At 39.4% G+C, this 11,166-nt stretch overlaps 1 protein-coding gene across 2 annotated transcripts in view; it reads left to right on the plus strand.

The window, feature by feature from the left end:
- TTC39C (tetratricopeptide repeat domain 39C) overlaps positions 1-9,114 on the plus strand; it is a 125,018-nt gene extending 115,904 nt beyond the window's left edge. The window contains exons 11-14 of one of the 2 annotated variants that reach the window (XM_017884015.1): positions 2,371-2,468; positions 3,788-3,892; positions 5,355-5,393; positions 5,958-9,114. In XM_017884015.1, the coding sequence (XP_017739504.1) occupies positions 2,371-2,468; positions 3,788-3,892; positions 5,355-5,393; positions 5,958-6,047 (332 nt within the window). In that variant the 3' untranslated portion in view covers positions 6,048-9,114. The remainder of the gene's footprint in view (positions 1-2,370; positions 2,469-3,787; positions 3,893-5,354; positions 5,394-5,957) is intronic. The other variant, XM_017884016.1, reaches the window with a different exon arrangement.
- Positions 9,115-11,166: the final 2,052 nt, after the last annotated feature.

An 11,166-nucleotide genomic window follows, 5' to 3' on the forward strand; every position in this document is an offset into this window, starting at 1 on the left:
TAACAACAAAGATGTGTGCCTGGAAGGGAAGACAGACCGTATCTGAAGTGAGCATGAGACAATTCTCTAGTATCTTTGCTAAATTTAACCCAGTTCTGAGGTCTATTAATTAGATTATATCATTCCTCAATGGTAAGCGGTAATGGTACAGACTGATCAACCACATACAGTACAATGAAGATCTTTGTAGAGAAAGTTATGTTCCAGAAAAAAAAAAATAGTGGCAATGTGGATCATAAGCATTTATTAAACTCTGCATCATGCCCTCCCGGTTTTGTGCGTTTAGCTTATCAGAGTCCCCATCCATAGCTAAGTGCACCAGCAGAGCTAGTGAGAATCCTATACCCTTGTTTCATCCATAACCTTTCCCCACCCACCTGCCCTTCTCCACTGCATTCTTTCTCTGCATTGTTTTTTGTTGGTGTTTGTGTTTTGTGTTTTTGAGACAGGGTTATGCTCTGTTGCCCAGGCTGGAGTGTAGTAGTGTGATCATGGCTCACTGCAACCTCTGCCTCCCTGGCTCAGGCGATCCTCCACCCTCAGCCTTCTGAGTAGCTGGGACTACAGGGGCATGCCACCACACCCAGCTATTAAAAAAAAAAATTGTAGAGATGGGGTCTTGCCATGTTGCCCAGGTTGGTCTTCAACTCCTGGGCTCAAGTGATCCTCCCACTTTGGTCTTCCAAAGTATGGGGATTACGCGCAGCCACCATGCCCAGCTACATTCATATGTATATACTTACATATGAATGTATATATACATTCATATGTATAATACATATATATAAACATGTTTGTATTCTAGGCGTAGGAGGCAGAGTGATCCTATTAAAACTTAATCATGTTGTGTCACTCTGCTTCCCAGAATCCTCTATGGTCTCTCCTCTCATTCAGAACAAAAACCCAAGTCTATGCAGTGGCAGGCAGTGCTCCCAGTCTGAAACTCCAGAGGCCATTGTCCCTCCCTGCTCTTCCCCCTTGCTCAGCACGGTCCTCCTCCCTGCTCTCAGGCACACCTGGCTCCTGTGCCTTTGCACTTGCTCTTCTCTCTGAGAAGGAATTTTTGGTTTGTTTTGTCATTGTATTCTAAGCACCTAGAATTGCCTGGCAAATAGTAGGTGCTCAATAAATATTGAATGAATGAATTAGTGTAATGAATGAATGAATGAACAAGTGAATGAACTGAATTAAGGTTTCCTTAATGTTGCTGCCTTAAGAGTCCCTGAGTTCTTTTTCGTATGAGCGTATTCCTAGCCTGGCTTTCTGGGGCAACTCCTGCTTCTACAAGATCATCTTCTATTCTCACATTTACCTCCTCCTCTCGCCTTTGAGTTACTTGTTCTGTAACTTCAGTTCTCTCTCTCTCTCTGTATACATATATATAATAGAAAATATAAATATATGTTTATATATAAAATAGTAACATATATATTATTGAATCTCAGTATCTTTATTAGTCTTTGGAAATAATGGTATTACTTCCTTTCTTCCTCATCAGCTCCATCATGTTTCCGTTCTGCGTCTTTCTCTTTTTCTTGGAAAGCTCCCATAACATTCTCTAACCTATGTGTCAGTCCTCCACAGCTTGCTGTTGAAGTGAAGGGATCAGTGCTGCTCCTCTCCCACTGACTAGTACAGTAACTCGTACAAACATGGAAAGGTGCCTATGGCATGGCAATTTAATGTGAAGTCATTTTTAAGAAATTAACAGAACTTCTTTTTTTTTAAGAGCAGTTTTAGGTTCATAGCAAAATTGAGCAGAAAGTCCAGAGTTCCCACAAGCTCCTCCCTGCCCCTGTCCTTCCCAACTACCAACATCAGTGTGGTACATTTGTTACAGTCTGTGAACCAGCACTGACACATCATAATCACCCAAAGCCCATAGTTCACAGTAGGGTTCACTCAGTGAACAAACAGTAGGGTTTGGACCATTGTATAATAATGTGTCTACTGTGATGATATCACACAGTCCTTTCATTGCCCTAAAAATTCTTTCTGCTCCACCTACTCACCCCTCCATCTCCCCTCACCCCCGGCAACCACTGATATTTTTACTGTCTCCATAGTTTTAGCTTTTCCAGAATGTCATATAGTTCATAGTTGATAGAATCATACAGGATGTTGCCTTTTCAGATTGGCGTTTTTCACGAGGTAATAATGTGCTGCAATTTGAGTATTCTTGGTTCTGTGAAGTTTGGTATTTTTGCCTTTCTTTGACAAAGGCTACTCACTAATGGATGAAGAATGGGCACCTTCTGAGTTTCAGGAGGCAGAAATGTGACCTGAAACATTCACCTCACTCTTCACGATACTGAAGGAATTAAGTGAATGCATTTCCTTACTGCTCTGTTCACTCCCCTTCTTTTAAAGCTTGCCATGAAGTGGATGATTCATCTGTTGTTGGACTGAAGTATTTGCTTCTTGGTGCCATACACAAATGTCTAGGAAACTCAGAAGATGCTGTTCAGGTAAACTGTTAATGTTGTCAGGGCTAAAGAAAATAAGTCACGAACACCTACGTATGTGCTTGTGAATAAGAAAAATGAAAAAGCGCTAAACAAAACCGAACATCCCACTATAAACTTTTTCCAATTGATGTGATTAATGCCATCTTCTCAGATGCTAGAAGTTGATGATGGTTAATACTAGTTTTTAATTAACTTCAGATTCTTAGAATGCTTCTTTATATACGGCCTCCTTTTCTGGCACTAGTATTTATCAAAGATGACAGTCTCCACTGGAGAGAGGAGGACATGAGGAGGCAGACAGTTTTGAAGGAGTGGAGTGAAGCCTCATAGTTAGACAAGAATGAAAATGATTAGACATGTCAGTGTGCGTTCAGTTTTCTCTCTTTATAACTGCAGATTATTGATGCAGCCCTGGGGGGTGAGAGAGTTGTTTTTTTGTTTGATTGGTTGTTTTGAAGAGGTATATATCAGTGTTAGTTTGACTACTCTTTGAAAGAATCAATGTACAGTGGCTGGGCACAGTGGCTCACACCTGTAATCCCAGCACTTTGGGAGGCCAAGGTGGGCGGATCACTTGAGGTCAGGAGTTTGAGACCAGCCTGGCCAACATGGTGAAACCCCGTCTCTACTAAAAATACAAAAATTAGCCAGGTGTGGTGGCGTGCACCTGTTATCCCAGCTCCTTGGGAGGCTGAAGCACGAGAATTGCTTGAACCCAGGAGGCAGAGGTTGCAGTGAGCCAAGATTGCACCACTGCACTCCAGCCTGGGCGACAGAGTGAAAAAGATTAAAAAAAAGAATTAATGCACAGTAATAGGAGACTTTTGGCTTTTAAATCCTAGAAGATCATGCCCTTGTAAGTTTAATCTTTCAGTATGGGCTTATGATAGTTATTACAGCCCGAAATAGCTTATTTTAGATCAAATCCTTATGTGCTAGCAAGATACAGTCAAGACACATGTCAAGAGATCATAGTTGCCTTGTGTGTTTTCTGTTTTAAACATTTAAAATGGGATGTTTAGACTCTTAGATGCAGATAAAGGTATTCTCAGTGATAAAATCAATAGAGCCTAATATGTCCCCTGGAAAAATAGTAGCACAAATGAGACAGTCCAATATATTCTGAGGAATGCACATCAGGCAGCATGTAAAAGACTTCTAAGATGTAGATAGGAAAGAATGAAGATGAGGAAAGAAGAAAAAATCTGATCTAGAAAACAGAGTATGAGTCCCCCTTCCCGCCCCCTCTTGAAGATTGTAATAAGCCCTGTGCTAAGTAGGAAAATGAATTCATCCAATAACATTTGCATTCCTTTCAGTACTTCCAGCGAGCTGTTAAAGATGAATTGTGTCGTCAGAATAACTTATATGTTCAGCCGTATGCCTGTTATGAACTTGGCTGTCTTCTATTAGACAAACCAGAGGTAAGGTCTTGTGTGTGTGTAGATATATACACAGACACACATACACACACACACATATACACACATATATGTACACACACACATATATATATAAAATGTTCATCAACAAAAATGTAGAAATGAGCAAGCACAAAGCACCCTTCATTTAAAACAAACTGATTGAACACATGTTCTTCATTTTGTTTTCCTGGATTTTACTTAGAATGAGTCCCAGAAGTTAGTAATGCTACCTTACTATCTTTAATAAGGTAATTTCTTGCCTAGAATTCAAATGACAGTCATACATCTCTTAATGACATTCTGAGAAATGTGTTGTTAGGCGATTCCTTCAGAGTACGTACACAAACCTAGGTGGTATCACCTACACAGCCAGGCTGTGTCTGTAGCCTGTTGCTTCTGGGCTATACTCGTATATAGCATGTTACTGTATTGAATACTGTAGGCAACCGTAACACAGTGGTAAGTATTTGTGTATCTACATATAGAAAAGGTACAGTAAAAATACAGTTTTTAAAAGATAAAATATAGCCAGGCTCAGTGGCTCATGCCTGTAATCCCAGCAGTTTGGGAGGCTGAGGCGGGAGTATCACTTGAGCCCAGAAGTTCAAAACCAACCTGGGCAACAAAGTGAAATCTCGTGTCTGCAAAAAAAAGCAAAAAACATAGGCGTGGTAACATGTGCCTTTAGTCCCAGTTAACCTGGGGGCTGAAGTGAGAGGATCTCTGAAGTTTGAGGTTGCAGTAAGCCATGATTGTGCCACTGCACTCTAGCCTGAGCAAAAGAGCAAGACCCTGTCTCAAAAAATAAATAAATAAATAAAGTTTATAGCTATATAACTTACTGATTCAGTTAAAACCTTTTGATAATCATTAATTTTAAGGTTGTTTAGTAAGATTTTAACCTAAGATATTATATCTTAGAGGTTGCCTTTTATAGACTATGAAAAATTAAGTAATTATATATCAAGGAATGTCCCCATGTAAACAAATAGACAATTTTATATTTAAAAATATTGGGGTTGGGCACAATGGCTCACACCTGTAATCCCAGCACTTGGGGAGGCCAAGGTGGGTGGATCGCTTGAGGTTTGAGACCAACTGGCCAACAGAGCTAAACCCTGTCTCTACTAAAAATACAAAAATTAGCTGGGCATGGTGGCAGGTGCCTGTAATCCCAGCTACTCAGGAGGCTGAGGCAGGAGAATTGCTTGAACATGGGAGGTAGAGGTTGCAGTGAGCCGAGATCATGCCACTGCCCTCCAGCCTGGATGACAGAATGAAACTCCATCTCAAAAAAAAAAAAAAAAAAAAAGAATATTGGAGTCATTATACTTGAATGAACAGTTGACTCATTGCTGTGTCTGTGGTGAATTGTTTTAATTAACATAGCCTCCTATTATACCATTTTCTGCCTGCGTATATATAAACACAGATTTTAAGGGATAATGTGTTTTTCTTATAGACTGTAGGAAGAGGCAGAACTCTACTTCTTCAAGCAAAGGTAAATATCCTGAATCTACCTTTCTCCAGTGGCCCTTCTTATCCCATACAGTGTATACCTGAGTCTGAATTCAAGAAAGTTTGTGCAGTGATGTTCTGGTTGGTAATATTTCTGGAAAGGAAAAATGATAACCAGTTGAATCAGTGAGCTCTTGAGTTTTAAGGGACATTACAAGATCATAAGGAACTCAGATGAAATAGTTCATCGTGCTTTAGAAACACTCTTAGTCTTTGGGTGGGAAGATAACTTTTGATTTTATAACTATGTCCCTGAATTAAGAATTTCTAATAGTAACTTATATTGAGCACAACGTGAGACTACCTTTTCAAGAATAACACGAGGAAAATTGTCCAAAGAGAACATTATTGACATTCAATTGATGTTTTTAAAAATGAATACGAAGTTTGAGGTTTGAGTAATATGAAAATCAAGTGCATGGGAAGCCTTTACTGGGAGTGTAGAGATTTTACTTTGGGAAGTACAAAATTGAGTGTGCTTTATACCACAGTACCCTGTGCAAGCTTAGCTAACAGAGTGCATACATATCTTTCTTTGATCTTACAGGAGGATTTTTCTGGCTACGACTTTGAAAACAGATTGCATGTCCGCATCCATGCTGCTCTGGCCTCTCTGAGGGAATTGGTTCCTCAGTGACAGACCCGGAACACCCGTTCTGTCCCTCCCCACCCAGGGTCCGCACTTTAAAATAAAAGCAGAGGACAAAGCTCTTGTGAAGATCGGCTTTTCTTCTGAAAACCACCTGTGCCAGGGACACATTTTCCCAGTTAAGCTTGACATATTAAAGATCTCCTCTTTTAAACATGTAGCTAAAAAGTAATAATGATGAGGAGGATGATGATGGTAATAACAACTAACCACATGGGGAGAGGGTTAAGTGACCTTGCTCAAACGTTTTAGTTTTGTGATTTATTATTTTTAAAATAAAATCAAACAAAACATCCAACCCCAGATCCTGTCGGAACACCTACCTTAAGCACATATCTGAATGGGTAACATTACGAGGTACCTGTAAAATTATTAACAATATTATTACATAGCATTTATATTTGTGTTTTGAAAAAATAAAAATGCTTTCTAGTGTTTTACTTTATCCTCAGAATACTCCAGTGAATAACATAGCACAGATATTCTTAACCCCACTTTGCAGACAGTGAAACTCAGGCACAAAAAGGTGAATTGACTTATCCCAACTAATTATTCCTGTTATCAGCAGAGCAATGAATAGAAAGCAGATCTAACCACCAACTGACTGATCTTTTATTGTAAAAATAATTAATGTTAATAGGCCAGAATGCCGTGTTTTGTTTATTAAAAGAACAAAATCTTCAGCTGAAGTTATGTTACCAGAAATACTCATCTCCAGATTGTCTACAGAATGTTTCAAAGCGATGGACACTCTTTTTCCTTTGAAAGCCAACCAAGTAAGAGCAAATATTAATAGAAGATAATTTTACAACTAAAAGTGTAACTCTTTTGCTAATCCATTAGCCTAGTCTATACATTAGACAAACAGTATCTACATTTTGGGAGCTTACCTTTCTTTGTAAAAATTGTCGAATTTACCAACTTTTGGAAGTCTTTTGAGACATTACTTGAAAAAGTTATTCATGAATGAACATAGATTTTGGCCTCAAAATATTTGCTGGTGGAACATTTGCTGGGGCTACACAGTTCCAGGATTTAATCATTTTCCCCCTAGCTCAGGTTATTTAGATATTATAAAAGGAATTCAAAGTTATTTTTTTATTCTTCATTGTTAATTTTTATTGTCATTTAATTTACCTCCATGCCCGCTACTGCAAACCTGTGGTTTTGAAGAATCTAAATACCTCAGTCACTTTTAAGAAATCTCTGCCATAATTTGGCTCAATGTTTAAGGTTAGATTTTTAAAGAAATTTTTATTGAGCTGAAGAATATCATTTTAGAGTATCATTTATTTACAAATTCTTTTGGCTGAAGCATGATCTCATGTTAGTATTTTAATATTTTTGAAATAAAACATGAGAAAAGCAAGTAAAATGTTGGCAAATTTAATCTGATTTGACCTTGTTTTGAGGGAATAATCATAATTTATTTGAAAGAAGTTATTTCTCACTGATTTTGGCTAAACTATATTCATGTTTCTTCATCTCTGTTACTGACCACTTTTCAGTAGACTGTTTCCAAAATGTTTATTCACATTGACTTTCTTCCTGATGTGAATTCGGTGTGGGTTTTAGATAATAGTAAGAGAGAAGAGATTGCTCTCCTATATTCAGTGAATGAGAAGGGAACTTTTTTCTGAAGAACAAAATTGGTGTCCAAAAATATTGGATATCTGGGTTTTTGTTTGTTTGTTTGTTTTTCTTGAGACGGAGTCTCGCTCTGTCACCCAGGCTGGAGTGCAGTGGTGCAATCTTGGCTCACTGCAACCTCTGCCTCCTGGGTTCACACCATTCTCCTGCCTCAGCCTCCCAAGTAGCTGGGACTGTAGGCGCCCTCCACCACACCCAGCTAATTTTTTTTTTTTTTTTTTTTTTTTTTGTATTTTGGTAGAGACGGGGTTTCACCATGTTAGCCAGGATGGTCTCAATCTCCTGACCTCGTGATCCACCCACCTCAGCCTCCCAAAGTGCCGGGATTACAGGTGTGAGCCACCGTGCCTGGCCTGGACATCTGGTTTTAACTAGACTGAAGGGAAGAACATTACGAATCTTTAAAATACAGCTATTGCCATTTTGCTCTCTTCTTAACATGCAGCATAGGTGACAAGCTTTTCTGTCATGATCGTGGAGCATTCTGAATCGTGACATTTTTGTTTGAGAGTTCATTCTTGAATTTTCAGTTCAAAATGTTGTTTGAGCTATTATTCCACATTCAAAGATTATATAAGGTCCTGTGCTTTTGAATGTTTTTCAAAAAATTTCTGCCTGCTTAAAAAACTACTTTTATTTTCCCATAGAGAGTTCAGGACTTCAGATTAGTTTGTGTTCAGCTCACTTAACTGGACAGACAATTTTGCGTTTTGCAACACCATCCTGTAGGTTTTCTTTACTACTCAAAGTATAGGTCTTTTTAAAATTTTAATCTTTGTTTTTATTATGATTATTTTTTTGAAATGGAGTCTTACTCTGTTGTCCAGGCTGGAGTGCAGTGGTGCGATCTCTACTCACTGCAACCTCTGTTGCCCGGGTTCAAGTGATTCTCCTGCCTGAGCTTCCCAAGTAGCTGGGATTACAGGTGCCTGCCACCGTGCCTGGCTGATTTTTGTAGTTTTAGTAGAAACAGGGTTTCACCACCTTGGCCAGGCTGGTCTTGGACTCCTGACCTCATGATCCACCCACCTTGGCCTCTCAAAGTGCTGGGATTACTTACAGGCATGAACCACTGTGACTGGCCAGGTCTTTTTTTTTTTTTTTAAGAGTCTATCCATCCTAGGCTTGGTACAGATGGCCCCTGTGGTAAATCTGTGTTAACATGGTGGTAGACCATGGAGAGTGGGTAGATGGAGCTTCTAGACTCCAAAACAACAAAACCACAGTGTGAGTACACTGTCCCATTAGGTTGACTGAAGTCTGAGTACATTTTCTGGCCTGTGTGCTGTGACTCATCCAACCTGTGAACTGATTGTGATCTGCTTGGTAACTTGGTTTGGTGTAACCTGCTCTTAACCCTTTGCTGATGAAGAAAATAATCACATAAGTGGAACTGTTTGCATCTTTGTGTGCTTCTTTTTTTATGTTGTCATCAGTCACTCCTTCCCCTGTCCTATTTTGGAGGCTCTCAATGGATCTTCTAACTTATAAATGTCAAATATATTTTTGTATTAGATTGTGCCTATGAGGAGAGAAATCTCTAATGTATATTTTATGTATGCTGAACACATTTTTATAATTTGACACACTTGGAGGCATGGTCTAGTAATAATAATGTAATATGTACCTTGCTGGTTAATATAACTAAGATTTTACCTTTACTGGGTTAGGTATCTTTTTTTATTTTAGCACCTGACAACTGTCTTCTACTGAGTAAAGAATTATAACTTTTAGATGTCACAGAAAATTAGAGTATTTATTGTCACGTATTGTGTAAGTCAGTTATTTACCGAATTCACACTTTTCTGTCTCTGCCAACTAAAGTTAAAGGACAAGTCATATCTGATTTTTAAAATGAGCACATACGCATGCACGCACACATGCGCGCGCACACACACACACACACTTTTGCTGTATAAACTTTTCCAGTGGATTTCTTCCTTAAGCAAATCATGCTGGCAAGTATTCAAATATGGTTTTACACTATGAAGATACACATTCACAAAATCATGATGTACTGTTTTAGTTTCTGTGGATGGTATATTTTGTAGAAAGAAAATTGTTAAATCAAGATCATCCAAGAAGATATATAGTCGAGGCAGATACTTTAGAAGCTAGAAGAGGAAATGCAGAAAGAGAAAAGGATAAGGGGAGCAAGAGAAAGTTGGTCCATAACAGATATGCTCCTTTTTCAGTAAAGTATGCAGAGATCACCAAGAGCACAATTTAACTGGCTTTCTTGTGAAAGCTAGCAAGGGGGCTGAGCTCTATCACCTAGTTGACTTGGGTATGAAATAGAAGCAACACACTTGAAACCCAGGTGACCTCAGCTGGGCGCGGTGGCTCACGCCTGTCATCCCAACACTTTGGGAGGCTGAGGCAGGCGGATCACGAGGTCAGGAGATCAAGACCGTCCTGGCTAACACAGTGAAACCCCGTCTCTACTAAAAATACAAAAAAATTAGCTGGGCATGGTGGCGGGCGCCTGTAGTCCCAGCTACTTTGGAGGCTGAGGCAGGAGAATGGTGTGAATCTGGGAGGCAGAGCTTGCAGTGAGCCTAGATTGCGCCACTGCACTCCAACCTGGGGGACAGATCGAGACTCCATCTCAAAAAAAAAGAAACCCAGGTGACCTCTATGTAATGCTTAATTCCTCCTCCTAGAGGCCAGTGGTTGTCAATTTCAATTTTGTGTTTTACGAAGAGATTCTGATTCGATTCTGGTTCTAGGTAGGGCTTGGGAAGGCATTTTTAACAAGCTCCTGGGACGATTTCTTACGCAGGTGATGTGGATTAGAGAAACATTGCCCTATTCAGCTTTTGTTAAGGATTTAGTAAATCTGGGAGAAGAGTTAAACACAAGCAGAATTATATAGCAAGGATAAGTCATCAAGCATACATCATGGGACCACTGAGAAAATGCTTCTAACTCACTGGCTTCCTAAAGTAGGTTTCTGAGATGGGTTATAAGTCAGGTGAAAACACTTGCTGGAGCAGCATCCAAGGCCTTGGACCTAATGAGCAAAAGCACAGAGGTGACAAACCTCATATGTGTTCAAGACTCTGGAGGGTCAAGTGGGAATCACATGGTGAGCGATGAAATACGAGAGGTATGTAGAGACCACACCCACAACCATGGAACGATTTCGGGTGCGGGAGAGGGGCAGTAGAAAAGAAGGTAGATTTGCGTTTTCAATCACTGTTGACCAAAAAATAACATACTGGTGACTGAAAGGGAGATGAACAGAAGGCCAAGACTGTGAAACCACATGAAATCATTAAGAGTTCAAGAAATCAAAGCAGCCGATGGGCAGTGGTTTGAAAATTCTTGGTTAGATGTTTTCGTTGTAACAATTTGCATTTTAGAATGACTCCGCCAAACAGTCATTGAAGAAATGAAGACAGTAAAATCTTGTTTTTTGAGTTACAGATATTTCCGCATAATACCTTACACCTAA

Source organism: Rhinopithecus bieti, unplaced genomic scaffold (assembly GCF_001698545.2).
Source record: "Rhinopithecus bieti isolate Rb0 unplaced genomic scaffold, ASM169854v2 scaffold_13577, whole genome shotgun sequence".
NCBI lineage: Eukaryota > Metazoa > Chordata > Mammalia > Primates > Cercopithecidae > Rhinopithecus > Rhinopithecus bieti.